Source organism: Miniopterus schreibersii (genome assembly GCF_964146895.1).
Source record: "Miniopterus schreibersii genome assembly, chromosome: 13".
NCBI lineage: Eukaryota > Metazoa > Chordata > Mammalia > Chiroptera > Miniopteridae > Miniopterus > Miniopterus schreibersii.
Window position 1 is genome coordinate 16,828,475 of NC_138113.1, and position 26,623 is coordinate 16,855,097.

General features: G+C 46.9%; 1 protein-coding gene across 2 annotated transcripts in view; it reads left to right on the top strand.

Moving 5' to 3' along the window:
* Positions 1-26,623, top strand: part of VIT (vitrin) — a 76,346-nt gene that overhangs the window by 15,342 nt on the left and 34,381 nt on the right. For both annotated transcript variants that reach the window (XM_081156635.1, XM_081156634.1), the window contains exons 2-6: positions 973-1,042; positions 6,284-6,349; positions 15,116-15,272; positions 19,560-19,693; positions 23,660-23,737. In XM_081156635.1, the coding sequence (XP_081012761.1) occupies positions 991-1,042; positions 6,284-6,349; positions 15,116-15,272; positions 19,560-19,693; positions 23,660-23,737 (487 nt within the window). In that variant the 5' untranslated portion in view covers positions 973-990. The remainder of the gene's footprint in view (positions 1-972; positions 1,043-6,283; positions 6,350-15,115; positions 15,273-19,559; positions 19,694-23,659; positions 23,738-26,623) is intronic.

The following is a 26,623-nucleotide window of genomic DNA, read 5'->3' on the forward strand; positions in this document are numbered from 1 at the left end:
AAGAAGAGGAACTGAAATTGTAGGAAGACACAAAACCTTCCGATTCCAAGAGACAGGGCGCAGATGGACCAATCTCAGAGGGAAGGGGGGAGTAACCAAAGAATTTATATGCACATATCCACTGACCATGGACTCGGACAACAGGGCGGTGAGGGGGGGGGCGGGGGGCACCTGTAATACTCTCAACAATAAAGATTATTTTCAAAAGAAAAGAAAAGAGATTTTGGAAGCCTTGCTCTACACCACTGGTTCTCAAACGTGGCCGCACGTTGGAATAACCTGGGGAGAACTTTAAAAGCTTGACGCCCAGACTCCACACCCGAGAGGTTCTGACTCGGTTGGTCCGAGGGCAGCCTGGGCATGAGAGTGTTTTAAAACCCCCGGGTGAGTCTAACACGCCGCTAGGTTCGGAACCACTGCTCTGTAAACTCCCCTGCTGCCCTTATGGGGCCTGCACACCCTCATATTATGGTGATTTGTGGCCACGTACGTTTTCCCACTTCTATTAAACTATGTCTTTTAAGAGCAAGAATTGTTTTTTAATTCCATTTTTATCACCTCCTACCAAACAATACCTAGCCATATGATAGGAATTTAATAAATATTTACCGAATGGATGAACAAATTATTTGTCATCTAAACATATTCTCTCAATAACAGAAGTGTGGCTTTCGTCCTTGTTTGAAGACCGGTTGAAATGACTTGAAATCGTCACGTTATTTCCTCTTTGGTTGTAAGCAAAGACCAGATCTCTGAAGCCCAGGAGGCTGGCGGCCAGGCGGGTTTTCTGATCGCGAAGAGGCTCTGGGTCCCAGGCGCTGGCCGCTGCCGCCCGCATGAGCTGGTGCAGGGGGCTGGAGCCTAAATCCCAGGGCTCCAGGGGCAATGCACCCCGAGGCAGCCCGCCCCGCGCCCTGCACCCCGAGGAACTCCTGCTGAGATGTGACTGTGTTCCTGTTTCTTCCCCCCCAGGGTGCCGTTTTGATATTTATGGTGATTGTTGTCCTCACTATGAAGTCATCTGTTATTGAAATGTTCCTTGGTAAGTACTTTTATATGTGTATCTGGACACACTGTTAACATTCTCCTAAGGCCCGAAGAATCCTGCCAAGAAAAGCATATAAACAGCACAGAGTATCTTTTTATGATAAACCTTTTGGAGAGAAGCTGAAGTGAGAATGTTAAGTGTAGATCAAATTCAGGGCATATGTGTATATATATTTTTATATACAGCAAGGACACCCATTGCATTAGAGTGCCTCTACATATTATAGACACATATATACACACATATCTGTGTGTATTTTTCAGCAACTAAAAAAAATTTCAGATAGAGCATATTTACAGATTCTGAATTTAGAGAGCTTTCTATTTCTTAATCTCTCAAAAACAAAAAATATTGTATCACTGCCAATGGCCTTACTTGTAGCATTGGCAACTCATATCTTATAGATGAAGCCCTTTACACCCAGCTTTTGCCACCAGAGAATGCAACTTCAGGCAGGTCTTCAAGAACCAGGGGGTCAACCAGAGGGCGGAAGAGCGCTGGTGGGTGCAGCACTGAAATGGGGGGCAGTCACCTCTTAATCTTGACCCCGCTGTGCTGCGGACTTGTCAGGTGGGCCACTGAAACCACCGCCGGGAAAGACTTTCAGACGATCTGCACAAGCGTGCCAGGGCTGCCATGACAAAATGCCACAAAGCGAGGGCGTGGGACAGCCAGATTTGATCTTCTCGTGACTCTGAAGGCCGGAAGTACAAACGCAAAGTGTCAGTTGGGTTGGTTTGCTCGGGGGTGAGGCCTGCCCCGTGCCTCTCTCCTAGCTCCTGTGTTTGCTGGCGATCTTCCGCGTTCCTTGGCATCGACCCAATCTGTCATCAGTTTCACATGGCAACCTTCATGTGTGTGTGTCTGTCTGTGCGTGTGTGTCCACACGTCCCCTTTTTATAATGACACCAGTCAGTCCTATTGGATTAGGGGCCCAACCTCCTCTGGTATGACTAATCACATCTGCAATGGCCCTATTTCCAAATGAGGTCACATTCTGGGGCACTGGGGGCTAGGACTTCAAGGTGTGGATTGGGGGAGGGGATGCACTTCAACCCATAATATTTCAGAATGTCAAGGCCTGTGCAGAGGGGGCCTGTGCAGAGACTGGCCCTGCCTCGGACGCCAGTCATGAGTCCAGGTTGTTACCTGTGCGTCCCACAACCCCTTTTTGGACTCAGTTAATTTGCTAGGGTGGCCTACACTACTCAGGAAACCCATTTACTCACTAGATTACTGATTTATTACAAAGAATATTAAAAGATATGAATCAACAGCCAGATGAAGAGATACATAGGGCGTGGTCCCAAAGGAGGCTCAGTCCTCATGGAGCTTAGGGCCTGGCTCGGTGGCACACAGAAATATTCTGGTTCCCTCACCCAGAAGTTCTGCAAACCTCAGTCTTTTTTTTTTTATTTTTTATGGAGGTTTAATTAGATAGACATGATTGATTAACTCATTGGTGATTGATACAACCTTCAGCCCCTCTCCTCTCTTGGGAAATCAAGGGAAAGTTCCAACCCCCTATTCACGGTTGGTTCCCCTGGCAACCAGCTCCCTTATCTTTAGGGGATTCCCAAAAGTCATCTCATTACCATAAACTCAGAAGTGGTTGAAAGGGACTTGCTATGACTAATACGACACCCATGTCACCTTTATGACTCTGAAGCAATTTCAGCAACTGAGGACAAGAACCCAAGTCCATATTATAACAGAAGATGCCCCATTGCTCTTATCGCTCAGGAAATTCTGGGGTATATATTTTAGGACAAAGAATAGAAATGTTTTTAAGGCCATTGAAATGTATTACCAAAGGCTTTCCAGACTGACCCTACCTTCTTAGACTCTACCAACAGTGACTGGAATGCCCTAGCCCCAAGTCCATGCCAGGAGTAAGTCTAATCTTGTGTCTAATCAATATTTACTTTCATGATAAGGGGAAATATGCCGTCACTTTGTTGTAGCTTGCATTCATTTTATTTTAGCTTGCTTTTTTTTTTTTAATCATTAATAAGACTGAGCACTGTTTCAAGCTAATTCACTTGTATTTTCTCTACCTATAAATTATTTAAATTGAATATGAAGACAATCACACCTCAGCTATGATAGCTATACTGATGGCCACACCAGAGAGGAAGCGAGAGAAGTGGGGGGGAAGTTTTTTATTGGAAAAAGTAATTTAAATATTTAATTTGTTTTGAAATTTCAAGCACTCCTAAGGAAAGGTAAGAACTTCCCATGTTATCCATGAGAGGGATTGCTGCAGAGCTGGTCAGTCATGACTGCCTTGGAACTTTGGGGTCTAGACATCATTCCCTCAAGGCTCCTGGAGACTAATGGCCTCAGAGCCAGAGGATGAACTGCTCCCCCAGGAGGGACTGGCTTTCTCACCTGGGTCTCACTTTGTACTGTGAAGTGAGCGTCAGCATTTCAGCGCTCTGACTGGCTTCCTAAGGAAAGGGGCACAAGACTGATTTTTCTCTCACCCAAGTCCAACATCCAATTCACCATTTCAATGTGAGGAGTCTTGCTGATAAGGAAAGATAGCTCTCTCCAGGGCACAAGCACATCTGCAGCCTTATTGATCAGCCCTCCCCCTGAGGAGTGACCCCTGGGGAGCTTTAATTAACAAGCATGGAAGACAGGGGCTGGCCTCTGTGTGCCATGGAAAATAATGACTTTATTAGCCGTGGCTGTAAAACTGAACCCAGCTCTGCATGTTCTCAGCCTGGAGGGTCTTGGGTAAGCAAATGCAGGTGATGGGATGGTCTTACGGAAATATTTATAGTCCTAGTGATACCAGGGCTTATAAATCACTTGCCACAGACACACAGGCTCAGGACAAGATTTGGTTTTCCACAAAAAATGGATACCCAAATTTATTACTATTTCACTTACTCCATTCGCTCACCTTGTATCATTTACTTTCTATATATTCACTTTGTACTTGTTTAAAAAAAAAAAATTTCAAGGATTCGTTATTTATTTTTGTCTATAAAATGAAAATGTGGCCTCTGCAGCGTTAAATGACACAGAGGCTACTATAAAAATTAGACCTCTGGGAAGCTCACAACCCCCCAAACCCCAGAAGTAAACACCACCTACAAAAATGTCTGCCTTCATTCTGCTTGGCTGCAGTTTGGGTCTCACTGAATTCCCTTTCATGTTTCTGTTCTCACAGGACATCATATGTCAACCATCCCGGCCTCAGCTAATGCTGGTTGTCAAAACTGGGGATAATTCAGTGGCTGCATCATTGGCAGATTAGCTGGAGAATCATAAGATAAATAAAAAGTTTCCATAACAAACACTTGGAGACATTGCCTCTTTTTACTCTAAAGATAGTTTCTAATTCAAGAATTTCTAAGTCCAGTTAGGCCTCAATTGAGGCTCTGTATTCTGCTAAAAAACAAACGCAAAAACTAGGGAGGAGAATGCCTATTTCGATTATTCTATTGCCTCATGGTCACCTCCAGAGTCCTAACCTTACCCAGAAAGTAGGTTTCTCAGAAAAGTGGCTTAAATGGAGGTAAGTGAAAGCAGTACCCCTTTTGAGTGGATAAGGAGAGGGGGTGCCTGCAGAGGGAAGAGTAGAGAACTGACCAGCCCTTTGGGAGGAAAAACCTTGCTTTGCTGTCTACTGGTGGGATTAGCATAGGTACAGAGAAGTGAGAATTTTGCCAATAAAAAAATTTCATAATATAAATAAAAATGTTAAGTGGGCATAGCTTTCAGATAAGAAATTATATCTGGAGATTTGTTTGAAGGAAATAATAATGGATCAGTGCAAAGATGAAGCTATTTATGTTAAATTGGGAATTTGGCTAAATTATGATATATGCAAATAGTATGTATATTTATAGGCAGTTAAAATTATTGTAAGAGTAACACTAGATGACCAATAAATGCCTGTATGTATCCTTAAGTAGAAATAAGTTCTAAAATATTGTAAACAGAATGAACATGATTATATTCATTTGAAAGTACCCATATGAATATGTATATCCATATAGAAAAAGACTGAAAATACACTTTTGTGTTCATCCATATTTCCTATACTGCTTTTTGTGTTCTTTACATTTTTCTACAAGGAACATGTATTATTTTGGCAATAAGAAAAAAATCTGTCAGTTATTTTTTAAAAACATGAGGCTTAAACTGGTAATGTGACTTTATTTATTTATTTTATTGATTTCAGAGAGAGGAAGGGAGAGATAGAAACACCAGTGATGAGAGACTCATTGATCCACTGCCTCCTGCGTGCTGACTGGGAATCGAACTGCAGTCGCCTGGATCGTAGGGCAATGCTCAACCGCTGAGCCACACCGGCCGGGCAGTAATGTGGCTTTAAATTTAAAAGGGTAATGTCCTGGCCCATGTGACTCAGTTGGTTGAGTGTAGTCCCCTGCACTGAAAGGTTGCTGGTTTGATTCCTGGACAGAGCACATACCCAGGTTGTGGATTCAATTCCCCGTCCGTGTTCATGCAGGAGGCAACCAATTGATGTTTCTCTCTCTCTCTCTCTCTCTCTCTCTCAAAAAAAAAAAAAAAATCAATAAAAATGTATTTTAAATTTTTTAAAAAAATGAATAAAGAGGTTCCCTCTTCTCCCCCTATTGTTACACTTCCTGAGAACAGCATCCAAATGCTGTCTGTGGCTCTGGATGGACCACCTGGGGACACTCAGGTCACACCTCAGATCTTGTGACCAGTCTCTTTCTGCTCCCAGTCACCTGTCCCCTTGGCTTCCTTTCCCAGACAGCCCTTCTCTGGGGCTTTTTCATAGCCCCTCCATCTCCCCTCCCTCTGTCCCACTCTCATGTGCACACTCACACACGCACACACTTGAGCATGCCGCTCTCTGGCCGTTTGGAAACTCAGTGTGACACGGAGGAAAGAACACGAGAAGTGCTCATCGGCCTCTGTCCTTCACCCCTGGGACCAAGCAGACCGGGGCCCCTCCTTTGCAGAATGGAGCCGGCGGGGTTGGTGTGTTGAAATGTAAAGACAGCCAGACAAAGGCTGGCATCCGAAAGGCATTTCTAAAGAGACCTTTCTCAACAGAGGCCAAGCATACAAGAGATATATCTTATTTCTTAACCTTAATATAAGGGAAAATTAGTTTAACTAATGAGAATACTCTAATATGTGATCAAAGCAAGTATCAAGGTCAAGAGAGAGGAAGTGTGTGGGTGAAATAATATTGATTAGTTATTTTGTATTTTCTTCATGTAGTTTTGCTGGTGACTGGAATACATTCAAATAAAGAAATGACAAAGAAGACTAAAAGGCCTAAATTCAGTAAGTAAAACTAATTCCTCACTGACATAAGGCTTGTTTCTCCCAGGAGGAGGGCTGTTGTACTTGTTTTAGATAATCTGGAAGGTTGTTTTGGTTTTGTTTTTTTCCCTTATCTCAATTACTCTGCACTCAGACTAATTAATAATTATTCTTATTTATCACCTACCCCATTCCAAAAAGCATTTGAGACAGGAGTCCTGAGTTTAGGGTGAAAGATATGTGGTTCCATTACACTAGAAAAATTCAAAATACACATACAAAGACCAGGCAACACTATGTCTCTATGGCTAAGCTGGAGTCGGTATCTTCCTGCCATCGAAACGATGTCCCAGTTCCCCATACCAGAAAATTCAGCCTGTCCAATGCAAAGGTCCAGCAAAGCTGCCCGCCTTCCAGCATGGCCTGGAATCAGAAGGTCAATTTCCCAGAAAAGCCCATGAGGTTTCACACCCACTCCATGGAAAGAGGAAAATTAAATTTTGTTTTTGGGGTGGTATATCAGTTAAGATTCGATAACAGAACATCTAAAATAACAGTTGCTTCAATAAGACAGAAGTTTCTTTCCCTCTCCTGTAAACATAGTCAGCCTGGGCTTTCAGGGAAGCGTCACAGTCTTCAGGGACCCAGGCTCCTCTTCCTTGTCATTTGGCTTTTCTCAGTGTGGCCCCAGGCCACTGTCTAAACAGCCCCCCAGCTTCGTCCACCACGTTCCCATTCCCGTCAGTGGGGAGGCCTGGAGAAGGCACATACCCACTCCCCTTAAAGACGAGTCCAGAAAGTCCAAGTACCACTGCGGCCTAAACACTGTTGGCGTCATTAAGGGAGGGTGGGACAAGCACCCACACTGCTGGGAAAGAAAGGAGGACAGATGATGGGAAATAATAGCAGGACAGGACAGGACCCGGGTGGGAAATCTCACACCAAACGCCGTGAGCACAGGGAGCGCCTGCCTGGAGCCAGACTCGTGGGCTTGGTGGAAGCTTGATTAAGGCATATGTAGAGAGGCCCATACAAGAAGGGCCTTGGCTATGGTCAGAGCTCTGCGCTCTCCACAACCGAAACTTCCTCCCAGGCATTACATTTAGGTGCCTTGAAATCAGCAACATTCATAACTTGAAACAAGAGAGAGAGATTTGCTTCACACACCATTCTTTTTTTCTTCTGCTCCTTCGTGCGCGCCATGTGGGATTTCCTGTTGAAATGAGACCAGGAGGGCGGCCATCCACAGCCTCCTAGCCTGAAACACTAAAAAGGAATCCGTTGTTTATTTATTCCTGTCAGGACCTAGAGCCAAGAGAATCGGCCCAGGGGCAGATGTGTGTTCAAAACAATGATCGGGTTAATATGGAGACAAATGCACACCCAAGTATAAATTCCTTTGGGTTGTTTCCACTGTCTTCATTAACTCATACACAGAAATCACGAAAATCCATGATTACCATAACAACAGTTTTCAGTGACTAAGAAAGTCTGTGCTAAGTGACCCAAGGGCAAACCTCTTTGAGAGATCTCACATGGATTGAATTTCTGATATGCTGAATTCTACCTTTCTTCTCAAAATCTCCCCAGCGATTCAAAAGCAGCACATTTGAATCAATAAGTGCACGAGGCCTTTTTCTCTAATTAGAAACTCTGGCACAATCACTAAATAAAAGGGGAAAAGATACAATGAAGGTAATAGGATAGTCCCAAACCATGGCAATATCTGATTCTTTACCTTGGGGATAGTTCCAAATTATAGTCTATAACTTGAGGCCAAAGTAATTTTCATTTTTTTCCACTCAGTGTTGTCAATCTGCCACCGGGGTGAGTGATGACAAGGGAGGCACATCATTCATTCATCTGACACGCATTTATTAGGTGCCAGCCAAGCACCGGGTACTGTATTTAAACACACAGATACAACAGCAATGGAGACCTAGCCTTTGCCCTAAGAAAGCTCAAAACCTAGGGAGGAAGAAAGACAAGTCAACGGGCAATTACGATGTGTTATGTAAGTACCAGGACTCAGGAGCTAAAGGTACTCTGAGAAAATGGAGAAACAGCTGTGTGTCTGGGAGGGCTTCCTGGAGAAAGTGACACACTGATATCTGGAGGCCATATAGGAATTGGCCAGGCAATAAGGAGAAAAGAGTGCCACAGCAGAGAGAAAACTGCACGCTCAAGTCCTGAAGAGTAGAAAGAGCTAAAAAGAAAAAAAAAGTAGGTAAGTATGACTGAAATATAGAGTAGGAGGTAAATGTGTTGAGATAAGAGATGGAGGGATAAACAGGCGCCAGATCCTGAAGATCTACTGTTACGGTGTCCAGGAATCTGGACTTCATCATGAAGGCAACAGGGAGTGTTTCAGTGCGGGTTATTTTGGATGCAATTAGCAGAAATCCAGGGCCAATTTGCTTCAGCAATGAAAGGGAATTAGGCAGGATATGGGGTCACTTGCAGAACCCAAGGCAGGGACAATAGCTAGAACTCACTGGGATCATCCCCCAGATGTAAAGACCTCAGGAATCAGCAGCTCTGCTTCTCTCTGTGTTTGCCTCTCTCTTTGTGCAGACCATTCTCTCAGTTAATCCCAGGCTCCTGGGGGGTGGGGAGCGTAGGGGTGGATAATTTAATTGCATCAGCCTAGGTGGCACAGTGGTTTGGCAAAGAGTAAAATGAATAGGGGTGTGTTCGAGAAATAAAACAATCCTGCCATAGAAAAAAAAAACCCTTTGTACCAACATATAAAGAGAAAAGAGAGAGAACACAATTTATTAGTGAGTGAGCGTTTCAGATTTACACCCACGTACAGGTGGGATGAAAGTGTCTACCAAGAATTTCACACAGATTTATACAGTAAAGTGGAAAACAGAACAATTACAACTTCTCTTATCTCCTTGAGAGATAAATACACACACCTCACAATCGTCTCTAGTAGACCTAGACACCTCTGACTCCTTCTGGAGGTAAGTATTTATGGATCATTTTACTCTTACAGTTGACACCTCAAAATATATCTTACAAAAGGAGCCACTAAAGGGTTTTAAGCAGAAAAGCAAAATCATAAAAGCAAATCACTTTAAACAAATCACTTTGGCTTCAGTGTGAAACGAACTAGGTCAGTGGTTCTCAGAGGGTGTTCCTGGGCCCGCAGCATCAGCATCGCCTGGAACCTTCTGCCCCACCCACCCCAGACCCCTGCATCCAGAGCTCGAGGGGGAAGGGGGAGGGCGGCAATCTATTTTAACAAGCTCTCCAAGGGATTCCCATGCCCAGTAAAATTTGAGAACTGGTGGACTAGAGAGAGAACCAAGGTGAGGGCAGCTTCAAGGTGGGAGTGTGAAGCGTGAGTGTGGACAGGCTCTGCTCAGTGGCCTCTGACCCCCTCTAGCCAGCCCTCAATTTTCTCCCGTGTTTGTTTAAGACTAAAAGTCCTCGCCACCCAGAGGGCTGAAGGTAAAATACCGAGGAGGAGGCAACTTGAGCGCTTGGGTCAGTGGTCAGTTCAGTGACCCCAACTACACATATGGCACTGCTCTCAGCCTTTGAGGATCTACCGCCCACGATATGGCCCAACCAGCTGGCAGAGCCAGACTTGAAACTCGGGTCCGTGTGAGGTTCGACCCTAGACACTGTCCCAATCCCGCCTGGAGGTAGATGAAGGCGTTGGATGATCAGGGGCTAATGAATGGGAAATAAAGCAGAAGCGGTGTGGTGGAAACAGAGGGGGGACCCGGGGTGCGCCTTCCTTGGCGTGGCCTGGACCACGCGCCGTCCCAAGGCTCTGTTCTGTCCCCGCGTAGAGTTGCTGTGGTTTTGGGTGAGTGTCGTGTCTCTTTCTCTCCTCCCAACTTCCTCTTCTTTTCCTTACATCACCTTTTCCTTCCTCCCATTTCTTTAGTCTTCTCCTGACTCCCAGTGACCCCCATGGCCATTGCTTATCTCCGTGGGGTGACCCTTGGACCTAGGAGGTGGTATATGCTGCAAGGAATCTGTCACGAGGGTTTTACAGAGGGAAAAGCAAAGGCAAAACAATGGGACGCGTCCTCACAGCTCCACTCCCGCCACCGGCATGTGACTGTTTGTTCCAAGCTAACGTTTCCTTTTCACAGACACGGTTGTGTTGGGTACAGTTTTACTCCACCACACTGGGCTTATCACATCGCCTGCTTTTCTAAATCGAATCAAGTCTGACTTCACACTGCCAGTTGCCAGGGGCTGAAAGGGTCAAACTCCATCATTACAGGGTCTTCTTCCCTCCCTGCCCCAGCCCCTGGATGCCTTGTGCAGTCTAGAACATTTAGGGGGGCCCCCTGAGAACATGAAAGCCTGGCTACCTTCTTAGAATAATAAAGGGAAAAAAATAAGAATAACCATAAAGTAACGTCTTAATAAATTAACCCGTTGTGCAGTCCACGGAAAAGTTTACCTCTCTGCACAAAATGAGTGTTTCATCAAGTTTATCTTTAGAGGTGACTTTTTCAAGGCTCCCATTTTCCTGATATGTTTTGGAGCCACAGATCTGACCTTCCCCAGGGACATCTCTGTGGTAGATTTACTCAGCACAGACCCACTCAAGCAGTTTCCAACAAATCGCCAAAATGTGGCTGCATTTCTCTTGATTGCCGAAGGCTCCACATAACGATTGAAGGGTTGAGGTGTGTTCATATCACTCTGCTCCTGAGGCAGTCGTGACACCCTACCATTTTAAGAATTAACTTCGGGTACGTGTAGATTACACATTCAGAAAATGTCCTACTCCAAGTCAGGAGCCTCTCAGCACACACTGTAATAAACCCATCAAGCGTTCCCACATCATTTATGTCAACCAGTGACTCTAGAACAATCCCTGCCTGGCAGAGTATCTGCACTAGAGAGGGAAAATTTATTAAATTGTAAAATCGCCTCAGTAGCTTTTCTACTTGTAAGGAAGCCCTGGAAGAGTCCAGAAGCAACGGCCTTACTCCAAAGTGGGTTCAGATGAGGCAGCGTTACACAGGTCAGAGCCAAGATGATTAACTCGCTCCATCCTGCAAAGTCTCTGACGTCAGTGAGCATCCAATCTCGTGTAAGATAAATGCATGCAAAGGAAAGCCTTCCTGGACCCAACTCCCACTGCCAGCACTCACGCAAATCTAGTTTAGGTGGCTCCTGTGTGTGCCACACCTCCTCAACTATACACTTACCACGCGTGACTATAAGATCTATTTTATACAGCCTGTCTTCCCAACCAAACCAAAGCACCATGAAGATAGCTTAGTGCTCATTAGGTATTTGTTGGATGGATGGACAAATGAACAACAGGAAACCACTATACCAGGATCCATACTGGTTTCATTAAAGGGTGTCCAAGGAAGGACAGGAAAAATAAGTAGAATTTTTTGTAAGCAGAGGTGAGTAGGAGGGCTCTCTAGGTGGACGAAGCCCAGATATCACAGGAAGCACGTGGCAGATGACCTTGGGAACAGTGGTTTTGTTTAAGTGTCGGGGCATCACGGGAGATGCAGCTGGGAAGTGGGTTTGGACCAGGCACTGCCAGTCTGAGGAACTTTGTTCTGCTCCATTCTTTAGAAGGTGGGCGCTGAGAGTTTTCTGAGCAGAAAATCTAGATGATGAAGACAACAATCAGCAGGATACACAAAAGCAAGCTGTTTTCCACAGGCAGTGAAGCTACGTTCTGAAATATTTTCGTTCTATTGAAGTCTGTTGAAATAGCCTTAACCTGGGGTGAAATGTACAATGTTTAATTCACATAGTTCTCTCCAACAAGTTAACCTGAATACCTTGTAAGGCAGGGAAAGATTTTTGCAATCAACCTTGAAAGGATGGATGGTTCCCAGAGGACCTGCCTCAGGAGTGAAGAGGCCATTGTTCTGGGACTTGGTTCTTTCGTGTATTGGACCCTGATGAAGAGATACACAGCTCTGTGGTTATAGGGTTTGGGTATAACATGCATACAGCTTCTTGAGTAGGTCCGCAGGTTGTAGCTATAGCAACTTGTCAGTAATTCCCAGTGTCCGCCTGCTCTGGACAGCTGGTGCCCACAGTGTCCTCTCCATACAGATTGGGGGGGTGCCCTCTCTCTGACCATGAAAACGGCAGAGGATTAACCTCCCAGCCCTCTTCTAATGTGTGGATGAGAAGGGAGGTGAACCCTCTCTGTTGAAGATTTTTAGTTAAGTAAATTCTACCAGAGCAGTTCTCAGAAATAACAGGAAAACACTGCAAGAATTATGCTAGAAGGGTTGCCTTGCAGGTGTTTGGATAAATGCACAGATGGACACACACATACACACACACACACGCACATGCACGCACATACACACATACACACACACATACACACAACCTATTTTTAAGACATATCCCGCATTCACCCACTGGTGGTTGCCAGTGATCTTCATTCAGAAAAGCCCTGTGGCATCAGAGGAGGGAAGCAGCAGTTTCACTCCTCGTCTTTGGTGATGGAAGAGGCAGCCAGGCGGAGCTGGGAAAGCTTTGGGTTTAGAGTCAGGGCATCTGAGTTCACCCTGAAGTCTTTCAATAGGTTTAATCATTAGTTAAACTCATACAGTAAGCTTCTAGATAGAGCCATTTACTCCACTTTGGAAGATGTGGGTTGGCCTGCCAGGAGATCCAAAATCTTAGGGAGCCAAAGTGACATCCAAATTGAGCCCCAGTTTATAGGGCTTGTCACCTCCAATTTCAAATAAATTGGAACCAAGAAGGAGTGCTTTCCTTTTCTTCCCATCTAAGGGAGGAGAGGAGATGCCTTTGGGAGTGGGCAAGTGATCTGCAGACAGGAGGAGAGCTGAACACACTGAGCTACACCCAGGGATCAAACAACTAACGAACTTAAGGAGAGACTACACTGGCATCTTCAGCCCCCAAATTGCCTTTAAAAAAAAAAATACCGTAAGACTCAAAATAGTAAATGTAGCCTTGAGCATCAGGGTTTAAAAGAATGAAAGATAAAAAGAAAACAACTTTGGAGAGGAGGCAACCTGTGGTGGGAAGACTGAAACCACAGAACTGTTTTAAGCACAGGGCTCCACTTCTTAATGTAGACCACAAATTGTTTTAGCCTGTGATCAAACTCAGCCCCTGGGCTCCCAGGAGAAGGGCTTCCATGCGGGCCCAGCCCCAAGTGGCAGAGATGGGCTGGGAGGGGCAGTTAAGGAAAGAGAGGGAGTTCCAACTTCAGCTCTCTCCAGTCTGAATGAAATGCAACGCTGCCCCGTTCAGGTACGTAAGGGTTAAAAAAATGAGTGTGCCTTCTGGATACAGCTGGAAGCCATTAACAGCTCTGAGGCCATCTCAGTAACCCAGCTAGAGGGTGGGTGGCCTGGCAGAGATCCTGCATCCATGTACATGCACATAATCACAGGCTCCTGGCGCTGGGCGGGGCTTTGCTTCTACCCCCGCCCACCGTGGAAGCCCCTCCTCAACCCTGCGGCCCCTGCTCCCACAGTCCCAGCCCTGTCACCGCTCACGGTTCCTCCAAGGCCAAATGCTATTGCTAGGAAGGTTCTTCTTGGCCACACCTTCCTCCATAGAAAGTCTACCCTTGAGTTCTAACCCTGCCCTCTGGTGACACAGCACACAACAGTCCTTCTTGTGGAGACAACTGTCACTTGCCTCCCAATTCTCTCTCCTTAGGGCACACGGCCCATTCCTGCCAGCCGTCCCTTCATCCGGTAGTTCCCAGGCCCCTCCGGAGCCTGCTTACTCCTTGCACTGTGCTCATGCTTCCAAGTCCCTTCTGAAGAGCAGGGCCCAGAACGGAATACATTCCCAGCTCGCAGGGCATCAGGATAGTGTCATCTGGGAGACCTTTTCTTTCAGGAGTTTTTGAGAGAAAATCTTTTCAGGGAAGATGCAGCCGAACTTCCCTGTAGGTCCTGCCGTTAGAGCATCTCCCCACCGCACCCCTAGCAAGCTTTCCGCTCCAGGAGACTCGCCTACTATACTGGACAGCACTAGCCTGGCAATTGCAGTCACGAAGCCAGAAAGGACGGAGGGAAGAATGGATGAGCTTCCCCTGGGTGCTCGGCAGGGAGCTCCCAGCTTCCCACCACGTGTTGGGCCAGATGAGAAAAGATCACGCCCATCTCATGGATCTAGGACCCATCCTCTGGAACCAAGACAAAAGACCACTTTCATTTTCTACCTCCCCTGTCCCAAGACCTTCCATCTCGCCCCACATCCCACATGGAACACAAGCACTCCAGCTCCTCCACCTGGCCTGGCCCTGCCTGGCCCACTCCTCCCGTGGGCTCCTGCACAGAGCCTCAGCTGCAGCAGGCCAGCCTTGTCCCGGCCAGTCCTGACCCCAAGACCCATGCTCCCATTTGCCTTTCCTGGGGTAGCTTTCCTTCCTCCTACAGGGTTGTCTGAGAGTTTTCCCTTCCCCTGGGCTAGCTCCAATGCATCTGAAAAACCAGGGCTCTCCAGCCATTGACTCCAGGTGATATTTCTGGTCACTGGAAGTGGATCATTTCCCGGAGTCCTCTTCAATTAATTGGTTGTCCAGATAAATACAGGAATGAGCCTTTAGTTTTTGCTCTCTTGCCATTATATGCAATGGATGGTCTCTGTTGTTTGTTTGGTCTGAGGAATGTCCTAATTAATTACGTCTTTGCTTTCATTATATGGAAGGGATCTAGGGTCAGGCCAGGCTCTGGCTTTTAGCGATTAACTAAATGAACAGTTATGACCTAACAGAGTCACCCCATGTAAGCTGATACCACAAGGTGTAATTTTGACCTCATTTTATATTCTCAGCTGTGCCTCAGATCAACTGTGATGTCAAAGCTGGAAAGATACTCAATCCTGAGTTCATTGTGAAATGTCCAGCAGGATGCCAAGACCCCAAGTACCGCGTTTATGGCACGGACGCCTACGCTTCCTTCTCCAGCCTGTGTGCTGCTGCGGTTCACAGGTGGGTGGCTCCGAGCTACGCAACAGCGAGCAGTCATGGTGTGGGCAGGGAGCCAGGGCAGGGTGGCCTGATGTCGCAAGCAAAAATGTACAAATTTAACTGAGCACCCTGCATTTCACCTGGCACCCCTACCCCATGAGGTTCTGCAGGAGCCGCGCGTGGTCCTGGATCTCCTCTCACAGTGCTCTGTGGATAGGACGACTGACCTCTCTTTGTGCCTGAATGAAGACATTCGTAACAAGGAAACCAGAGTTCTTGATGATGTAAAGCACTTTTTGTCCCACCTGTATGTGCTGAGCAAGGAAGTAGTAGGGTTGAGACTAAGGCCCAGACGTTTGGAGAAGAAATGTCTCAGCTGTGGCGATGGCCCGAGATAGTGGAACGGGGGGGTGGTCTGCTTGGTCAGCTGTTGGTTTGAGACCAGGCAGGAGGACAGGAGGCGTGGCATGGACTAAGCAATTCACTGCCTGAATGAAGAGAGACAACAGTGACCGTCGCAGAGCCCTCGCCCCTCTTGCTCTTCGCTTGGAATCAAAGCTCAGGAAAGTCTCTTTACTTGACATCTTTGATATTAAGGTTACTGTGTCTGTGTCGAGCACCTCACCTCTGTTATCTCATTTAAACCTCACAGTCGCCCTATGCGGTATCTACTGCTAGTATCCACCTTAGAGTTGAACAGCTTTTCTAAAGCCGCACTATTAAGGCTGAGCGTCAGAGCAGGGCCTCGAAGCCGCGTCAGGGCCCCGCACACGCTCCTAACCACTGCCCGGCACTGCACCGAGACGTGGCTCCCGCGTCGGGACTTGGACGCTGGATCCTGATGAAGCGTCTGAATTATTCGGGCTTCTGGTTCTCTCTCCCTTTCCTTCCTGGCACACCAGTCAGCTGGTTGTTCAGTTGCACCTCTGCCAGAGAGAGGGGGGAAGATGTAGAATCCACTCCCTTTCGAGGTACCTAGCCGGCAGGGTCTCTGAAATTTAGAGAAGCAGTAAGAAACGAAAAAAAAAATCTATGTGTAAATAAGATGTAAGCATTACCAGTGGATGTTGGCCATGCTCCTGCCTCCCACCCCTGCAGGGGGGACGAGCCACCTGATGGTTCACTGTGAGCAGTGAACGGAGGCTCCCCTCGGGATAAGCAGAGAAGGTTTCAGAACAGCAGCGCCGAAGGCTGTTTAACTCCAGGCTGTGGGAGGAAAATATTTTGCTTTCACTCTGAAGTCAGTTTCATGACGGAAGAAAGAGGCACATAAATCCACACGCCTGCATGTGCACGGACACAGACGCGTGCCGCCCACACGTGCCTGCACACATGTGCGCACACACCAGTCCGCACGCCGTGGCGTCCCGCACAGCGCCACCGTGCCGGCCCTCTCCCGCCTCGTCTGCAGGCTCTGACCTCTGTGGCCAGGCTGAGCCTGTCTTAGGATCGCCTGTATTTCTCCATCTGTGACCCCAGATGGTTGGCACTGGCTTCCTACGGCACTGGCGGGCACTCTCTTGCCTTCCCGTGTTCCCTACGCAGGACAGAGCCGCACGAGTTAATCTGACCTCACCAAAGATGTCATCACAATGGCGGTAATCCCTTCCTCTGTGACTCTCTCCTGTTAGCATCGCCTCAACCCTAGGAGACTGCTGTTAGCACCCCCTTGGTTAGAAGGGGACTGAGGCATAGGGAAGTTAATTGGATTGCTAGTTAGTTACACATTCAGGATTAGGACCCACGTCCAGGCCTGCCAGCCCAGAGCCCAGGTGACACACTTCCGTAAGAACAGGGGGTCTCAGCACTGCTCAGTGTACAAATTGAGAGTGTGAGGGGGTTTCGACTTTGGAGCACAAAGCGCGGACCTCCCCAGGATCTGCCTTCTCTAGGACAATGTCTGGGGACATTGCGTCCTTCAGTTACGTCCACAAGAGGAGGCTTCGCCCTCTTCTACAACCAGAACATCTCATGGGAACGCAATCGGTCTGCATCCGCGCCTCTCCCACAGTCTGGGTTTTCAGTCTTACGTAACCTTCACAGGGGATATCAGCAGCCTCCACCTGCCTTTCAAACAGCCTGAGGAAAGCTCAGCACAGCCCCCCTTTCCTCACCCTGAGTGGCAGCTACAGCGAGCAAGTGCGCGCGCACACACACACACACACACACACACACACACTTCCTCAGTACAGTGGAATATAAATCCAAGAGCAGAATCATTTCTCTGGGGGAAAATTAAAAACTGGAAATTATTTTTATTTTCCGTACTAATTATAAGTAAAGGGATGACAGAATCATTTTTTTTTAATAATTAGAAGTTTCCACTACACCAGTGGTGCGCTGGTAAATGTTTAACAACCGGCTCTCCAAAAAGGTCGGGGTTGCTGATTTACCAATTTCTGTGGTATACATACTCCCATCGCGTCTGATTTCAAGCTCTCGGTGTGAAATGAACCAGTTCCCACAATCCTGACGTTTACCAGTTGGCTCTGGAAAGCGGAGCCCGCACACGGCTCACAGGCCTTCTAAGGCAGAAGCGTAAAACCCGTCCTTCCCAGAAGAAAACTTCCGATCTAGCTGGGAGACGAAACTAACTCAAGGCATTTTTAGGAAATAGCACAGGCCAAATAAAACCAGAGGCTCAATGTGAGGCAGGGTTTTAAGGCGCTGTTAGCAGGGGCCTAGGTAAGTCGTGTCAAGCTCTGCGGGGAAGATGTCAGGGACCGAGTGAGGCAGGTGCGGGAAGCAGGTTCTCAGAGCTAAAGAGCAGCTCGGACAGAGAGCGTGCGAGAGAATCATGGGTCTGTCGGGGAGGCCGAGACCAGCCTCTGCGCTGGCCGTGAGGTGACCGGTTCTGCGAGCCCCCGGGAGCAGAGAGGGCAGGGTCCCAAAGACGTGAGGAGTTGGCGCCCGGAGGTCCTGTGCTTTTGAACCCTGAGAGGCATCTGTGACCAGTGGGACAGACCCGGGATTCCAGGCCAATTAGACCTGAGGTCAGATCTCTGCCTCGCATTTATGAATTACCAAATCTGGAGTCACTCAACCTGCCTAAGTCTGTTTCCGTGAACTGGGAATAACAGCGTCCCCTCCGCTCCGCACTCAGGTTTGCTGAGGGGACCCAGGGAGATGCTATACACAGCAGCAGCTTTCAGCCCTTCTCATCTCACGGCACACGTAAACCAATGACTAAAATCCTGCGGAACTCCAAAAATATATTCTATTTTTTGCCGATTTGACCAAAAAATTGGTATAATTTTGACACATTCACAATGAACAGCTACTGCTGTGTTGGCTGTTGTCATTTTTTTATTTGACAGTCTAAGGGAAAGGAGGTCGGTGCCCCTGACTGAATAGTCAGGGATCGCATGTCCTAAAAACTCCTGTGGCACAGTGTGCCTGGCGCACGCAGCACGCCGGTTGAAAATCGCTGGTATCTGGGAATGATTCTAAAGCAAGTCAGTGCTTTAAATGTCAAGTATTATTATCATCGCTTTCTTTTCTTCTGGGTCGTCGGGAAGTTGGGTTTGGAAAGTTGTTGACTCCGCCGTAAGGTGGGAGAGCAAGAAATGGAAACTCTCATTCCCGGAGAGAAGGAAAGGTGTCGATAAAAACAAATCTATGTGCTTTCTTAGCTCCCCTGTGCCGTACATTACAAATGCCCCAAAAGCCCTTTTAACCTCTGGGGCAAGGAAACGACAGTGTGAAAGCGACAGTAAGTCAGGAGCCAGACGGAGCCTCTGCCTCACACGGGAGGAAAGAGGTGGATGTGTCAGTTACATCACATCAGGATTCAAAACCTTCACAATCCTGGAAGTTAAGTAAGCAATTCCAGTTTTTGAGGACTCTTTCTTTAATGCGTTTAATCTAGCTGCACACCTTCCTTCCCTGGCCCAAAATAAAAGGAATAATTTGCTTTTTAAAACGTCGTACCACAGCCTTTGAAATAACTGGAGTCAATCTGTGATGTTACTAAACCAAGCTGAAAATTGACAGCAAAGAAGTTTTACTGAAACGATCTAGTGGAAATGAGGAAACCAAGGAAAAGAAATCTGAGGCGTGGTGGCAAAGAGAAATCCCTGACGGACTGAACCGTCAGGTCCTGTAATAAGAAAGAGGGACATCCGAGCTGGGAGGTGACCCGCTGGCCCCGTGACCGAGGCGTGGGCTGCAGGTCAGGGTAAACCGTTTCCGAATCTCGCTGCTTTCCTGTCTTCAAATGAAGACGGAGGCTGGTTTGATATCCTGTTGATCACATCAAACAGTATTTACTCTGGTCTTTCTTGAAAAGTATTTGTTTTCTCTCCCTAGTGGTGTGCTCGATAACTCAGGAGGGAAGATCCTTGTTCGGAAAGCAGCTGGACAGTCTGGCTACAGGGGGAGTTATTCCAACGGCGTCCAGTCCTTGCCTCTGCCGCGGTGGAGGGAGTCCTTCGTCGTCGCAGGTACGCCCACGCCCCGGGGACAGCTGCTGCACGCCGGCGCCGGGGTTAGGGGACCCCCCGGGACAAAATGCGCTCTTTTCACGGTGTTGTTAGTCTTAATTCATGGCTCGCCTCATTTCATAAAGACCTGAAACATTAGTTCCTCTCATAATTAGGATCGTGAAACAATGAGTTATAATTAGCGATAAAGCACTGCAAAGTCTAGAAATATTAAAAGGCTCCAATTATTCATTTTAAACACACTGCAGCGATCTGTAAGCCCAATCAGACTTTTTAATTAAGTGAATTACATTTAATAACTTGGGTTTTTTAACTACTTCTTTTGTTAGGCCAAATTAAGTCTCATATCTAGAACCGTATCCGTCGTGATTTCTGGTAAATGAATAGATAGGGACATGGGCTCTTAGAGATCTGAGCAACAATTTTATTTGAGATTCGTTTCTATTTAATAATTGTTTCATTAGTCAATCAGTTCTCACTATCTAGCGCCATTGGATTTTTGTAGATAACCATTTTCACTTTTCCAAAGAGCTAATGTCAGTGAGCTAATGACTAGTGTGATTTCACAGTGAAAAGGTGACCACGTATCTTGGTATTATCATCCCCCCCCCCATTTTTTATATTTCTGAATTTCCCCAACCTAACCTTTTATTTTGAAAATTTTTTAATTTACAAAAAATTTCAAAAAATATTACAATGAATATCTGTATTTCCTTCACCTAGATTCACCAATTGTTTCTATGTTGCTACATTCACCTTATCTATTTATCTGCCCTTCATCTAGCTATATTTTGTCTGAACCATGTGAAAATAAGCTGCAGGCTTCATGACACTTTATCTTCAGCACACATCTTGTAAGAACAAGAACTTTTTCCTAATTAACCGCAGTACCAACACCATACCTAAAAAATTAACACTGGTGCAATATTATCTAATAAATAGTTCCTATTCCATTGGATCCAATTATCCTAAAACAGTCTTCAGAATAATTTCTTCTTTTCTTGGATCTACAACCCAATCAAAGATCATCTATTGCATTTAGCTGTCATGTCTACTTAGTGTCCTTTCATCTAGAACTACCCACCGCGTTATCTTTTTGGTCATGAACGGCAGTGACATGTTTGAAGTCCCAGCCAGTTGTCCAGTAGTATGTCCCACAATCTGGACCACAAACGTGTCCAACTGTTTCCTCATGATCGGATTCAGGTTAAATATTTTGGCAAAGATACCACACATGCAGCATCTCAGCACACCCAGATGTCACATCACAGTGACCATATCAGGAGGCAGGTAATGTCAATGTGTCCAATTGTTGGTGAGGCTCAATTTGATTAATTGGATAACTTACCTTATCTCTCCATGGCGAAAATACCTTGTAATTAATAAACAATCTGCAGGGTGATACTTCAAAACAGCACGAATAGCTTGTTTCCCAACAAATCACTCAGTGGTTTGAACATCTCCTTGCTGTAGCAAGAATTACATTAGTAGTTGCAAAATTACAGTTGTTCTCATTCTGTCATTTCTTCCAAATCCATTAGCTAGTATTTTTAAATAAAGAAGAAACTTTTCCCCCCTCTGCACGCTTAGGGTTCAAATTAGACTGGTTTCTAAGTCAGGCAGTGGGAAGTCATCAACCACAGTGCTGTGAGGTTTGCCTTGTAACAAAGAATTCAGAATAGCGGCCTCGTGAAAATGCTCATGTCTAGAACACAGATTTGTTGAGTATGGAGGGACATATAATCTCCACATAGGTGTTTACCAAGTAGCTCCTGGCTAAATAAGAGTATTTTGATCTAAAGGACTTAGCCTGCAATCCAAGAATCCCAAACAAAGCTTTAAAAGAAAAAATAATTCCATGAGAAAAGCAGTCTGCTGAGATTATTCCCTATAAATCTCAACTTACGTGTCCCCTCATCCGTCTCCTGACATTTAACCGAGCACCCTTTGGGCCAAAGGTAATCACCCCGGTGCTTCTCAGGCGTGTCTTTCGGACGGAGGCGTTGGGAAAGCGCACCGCTGGCTGGTGGCTGCTGACTGGTGGCCGCTGGCTGGTGGCCACAGCCCGGAGCCTCCTGCCCACCAGGTTTCGCAGAATCACGTCAGAATCCCCCTCCAATGGCTCAGAGGCCTCCGTGACCCCTCTCTAGGTTTTCGTCTCTAATTGCCACCTGTCCCTGCTCCCTAGTGTGCTGCGGCCTGGGAAGGCCCGGAGAGGGGACTCGCATTTCTGATGAGCACAATCTTTCCAAAGTCCAGGGCGGGGAAGGGCAGAGAGGGGCCTCCGAAAGCTGCCCATTCGGATTTTGATCCACATTTCAGAAAACGGAGCGCATGCTCCTTTTCCTTCCAAATAGAAATAGAAAGAACCACAGGATCTTAGAAGAATAGGAAACAGAAACCACGTCCCTGCAGCTTCTGCTGACACTCAAGGCCACAGCCGAGGGCCCTCCTGGGGTCTGGAAGAGGCTCCGCCGTTGCCTGTTTGGGTCAGGCCCGGACAAGGGCAGAGGACATGGAAAGGCCCAGCTCGGAACCAGGAGCCCTCACGGCATGGAGCACCTCAGCCAAGCTCAAACATTTTGCCTCATTCCTTTTAATTGGTATTTATTGGCAATACCAGGATAACCTTTTTGCATTCCTCTGATGATAGGTTCTGAAACCTTTAATTTTTTTCCCCATTAGATCCTACAGCTTTGTGTAGTATATTGGTCTATATCATTGCACATATTTTCTGAATTAAAAAAACAGGAGTCTCAGAGATTGAGGCAGTAATGTATATATATATTTTTTAATTTTATTTATAGTTTACATTCAATATTATTTTGTATTAGTTTCAGGCGAAACCTATATTTTCTTATTCCCAATCCCAAACCCTTCCTGAGACCCCATAATTTTGTCTGCTTCATGCCCTACAATCCTTTGTCCTAGACTCTGTTCCACCCCCTTGGGCTCTTTATTCAACACTCTTCCCCATCTTCTCCCTGGCCCCACCTTATAAAAATGTCCACTCCCTTGAGAGTTAAAATGCTTTCATTATTAGATGGAAATATTTCATAACAGCCATCTGAATTTTAACAGAGATCTAAGCATTAAGAGAGCCCTTTGCTGAATAAATATTTACTGAGCATCTACCAGGTGTCAGACACCGCTACAGGCACTGAGAATTCAACAGTTACCATGTGAGACAAATTACCTGCCTTTGGGGGGCTTCTACATTCCAGGGACACTTTCTGTTTTATGGTGGAATTTCAGGCATGACCTCATGGTGGGGGAAGACCTCGGGCAACGGCCTTCTCTGGAAATTTCAGTCCTATCAGGCCTGGTGCTTGCTTACCCAGCCTCTACCCCCTGATTAGTTTTGTTTTTTATTCCTCCATTATTTCCCTGGAACGCATTAGCATTCCTTCTACTTACCTGGCATCTAAACTTTCTCTCCCTAGGTGGGCAACAAATGCTTATTTTCGAGGCTGATCTACGGTTCCCTTCTTTCCGATTTCTGTAGTGCTGTGGAATTCAAATGGATCCCACAGAGTCCATAAAAGTGAGAGGCAGCCATTCAGGCTTAGCCGGCCTGTGACCAGGGCCCTCCAGCATCTAAAGAAGAGCATGGGGAATGTTTTACACCCATCTCCTGACCTAATTAAACATTCAAAGCCACATGTATGAAAACCTCAGCTTCCACGTCACATCTTCACGGGCAAAATAAGGGTTGTTAATGCTAACTCTGAGTCACGGAGATTTTATTGCTTCCTTTCAAATATTAATAATGCACAGACGATCCAGGAAAGCAAAATGCCACTTGACTTTTGTGTTGTAATCAACAATTCAGCACGGCGGAGACTGGCTGATTTTACTGAACTCAAGAAAGACAAATTGGAAGGAGGGAATCAGTTTATCAGAGCAGAGCCATCTAAAACCTCCAGCTCTAGGAATAAATCTTTTCTCTCTCTCTCTCTTTTGCAGAAGGTAGACCCCAAAAGGGCGTAACCTATCCATCGGCTCTTGAATATTCATCAGCTAAAAGCCCAGCTGCCAAAGCAGGCAAGTGTTCATGAGTGATTTCATCTCAATCGTCTGAGTTCGTAAACACGTAATATTGTGTTTTAGGAGACAGTGCAGAGATTAACATCTTAACCGGTCAAGGTCCACTGACTTCAGTAATATTTTAACAGATGGGCCCAGAAATCCATGGGACTGGAAGGCTGGGGCTCAGGAGTGAGGCTTTATTTTTTTGTGTTTTCAAAATTCCAAGATTGTCTCTGTGCTTGCTTCCTTTGCCTTCAGAATTCAACACTGTTGCCTTGAATTTTATTGTATTGTTACTTTAGAAGATGACATGACTGTCCGCCTGGAAATATTCCCGGGCAGCTGAGCGGAAAGAGGCTGTCTTCACTTGGGTATGAGATGAGGGAAGCGAGGAGAAGGGAAGGATGCGGCTTAGGAGATGACAGCGAGCGGCTAATCTGAACAACCAGGCCCCAGACACGCGGGCTCCGCGGTGGTGCCGACCGCAAATCCTGTGAAGCACGAAGGTGGTACAGGGAGACCCTCAGGCCAAGAAAATACCCTTTTCTCGGTTTCTGTGTTGGAGCTGAAGTGTGCTCTGCAGTATTGTGTCTTTGGGGGTTCTTTGATTTCCCACACACAGAGAAGCAGCGAGTTGCTTTATAATGGGATTTTGCACTGCTTCCAGAAACTTGGTGGGCCAGCTGATTTTGTTCAAGTACATTAGTGGTGGAAGCTAGCATTTATTGAGCATTTGCTGCGTGCCAGGCACCGTTCCCAGAGCTGATTGTAGCATTCAATCACCCCAACACCACCACGGGCATGTACTAGTCTTAGCCCTAATTTACAGTCTGAGGAAAGCACAGCACAGTGAAGTTTAGTAACCTGCCCTTTGTCACACAGCTGGTCAGCAGTAGAGCTGAGAATCAAACCCAGGCAGTCTGGCTACAGAAACCTCTCTATACCATTGATCTGTATTTTTAATGCTAATAACAGTGTATATAAAGAGCCCTGATTTGAGAAGCCTTGGCATGCAAATAGCAAATGTTCTTCATTTCCCCCCAGTTATTTCTCCAACTATATCTTTAAGGACATCTTAACTTTTCTGGTCACCTAGACTTGTTTTGGTTGAAGTGCAAGGATACAGCCGTTCCCCACCTCTACCCCCAAGCTGGCAGCAGATTGTGGTGGCTCAGGGACCATTCCTGAGCTCTCTCCTGTCCTCTTTTGGTGTGGACGCAGAGAGGAGGAATAGTTGACAGAGGTCCCCTAAGGACTGGCCAGTTGATGGAGGGAGAATGTCCCCGCCTCTCTGTTGTCTCATCTAGGCCAGCAGTTCTCAGTGGTTTCGGATCATTTCTGAGTAGGTGATACGTGTGGATGTATCTGGGGCCAGGGGACAGTGTGCAGCTGCATCCTGTCCCCTCTTGCTGGGCCAGAGCTCTATGCCCACCTCTTTGTCTGTGTTAGGCGTCCATTCCTTGGCTCAGCAGCCCCTGGGCAGCGCCTCTGCACAGAGCCAAGGGAATGGCTGGGGCTCTCTTCTTCCCCTCAGGGGTTTGAGGAGGGCAAGGATGGGGTGAGGTCACCTTTCTCTCCCCTCCTCACTTCACCTTTGGCCTTCTGAGCCCTGCACCCCTCCCCCCTTCAGAAACAATCCCTACGTTCAAGTAAGCCCCCAAACTTCAGGGACTACATGTCAAGCACCCCGTATTTTTACGCTGAGAGGAAGAGTACTTCTAGACTCGGAGAATACATCCCCAAACCTCTTCTGCAAGCTCTGCTTCTGCAGTGCACCAGGTGGGCCCATGGGTGCTGTGGCTCAGAAAGATTCAGGGGGGAAGAGAGCCCACCCCCTTCCCACAGGCCCCCACGGTCTTGATGAGCGAGTCCTCTGAAGCCCCTTCTCTTGGCTTGGGGAGGAGAAGGCATGAAGGAAGGGAGAAAAGGTCCTCTCAGCCTGAACACTGCTGTCCCCAAATGGTGGCTGCTAACCCCTCCCCTTCTGGTCCTTTCCTTCTGCTGACTGGCCCCGGTGAGGTGGGGCTGGTGATCGCGCAGGTTCTAATTGAATGGCCCCCGCTGTGCGCAGCTCAGTGGCACCTCTCCTCGTTTAGAACAGGGTACGGGGGCCTCTGGCTTCAGCTTTGGACCTTAGCCAGAGTCCAAACAACAGGAGAACCTGGACGACCTCCTGCGACTGTGGCTGTCACGATCAAGTGTTTTCTCTGTGCCAGACACCCGCACTTCACAGTGACCCGAGGCAGAGGGCCAGTGGTGCCCCACTTTCAGAGAGGGAAGCTGACCCTTGGAGATGTCTAACACCTTGCCCAAGGGCACCACTCCAACTGACCCCTGCACCACTCAAACGCTGATTATACCCCTCAAAGAAGGTAAAATCAGGGGAAGAGAGGTGGAGGGAGAGTCTTTACAGCCAAATGACAGCTTAGGTTATAAAGTCCATTTGGTTTCTACAATCTCCCCATCAGAGATCTTTTCCAAAACTTCTCGACCTACCCCGAGCACCACAGCCCAGCTCACCACCATCCACCTCCAGCAAGTACTTATTCCATGTGCCCGAGTTACTGACGTCCAAGAGGAGTGCAGGGAAGCCATAGTTAGAACATCAGGTCAAGCACTGCTGATGTCACTTGTCCCCTCCACCAAGCCACCTCAGCACTATCACCGGTATTACTATCCTACAAGATCATGTGTAGTTGTCATAGTGGGAAAAAATAAGTTCATCCATTCATTTATTTATTCATTTATTCAATAACCACACATCGAGCACCTTTTATGTACCAGGCACTGAGCTAAGCTACAAGGATCCCAACGTACAAGGGATGCTTGGGACCTTGCTCAGCTTCAAGCTAGAGGAACGTCTCTGTAACGCCATAGTGCCACCACGGAGTGAATTTCACC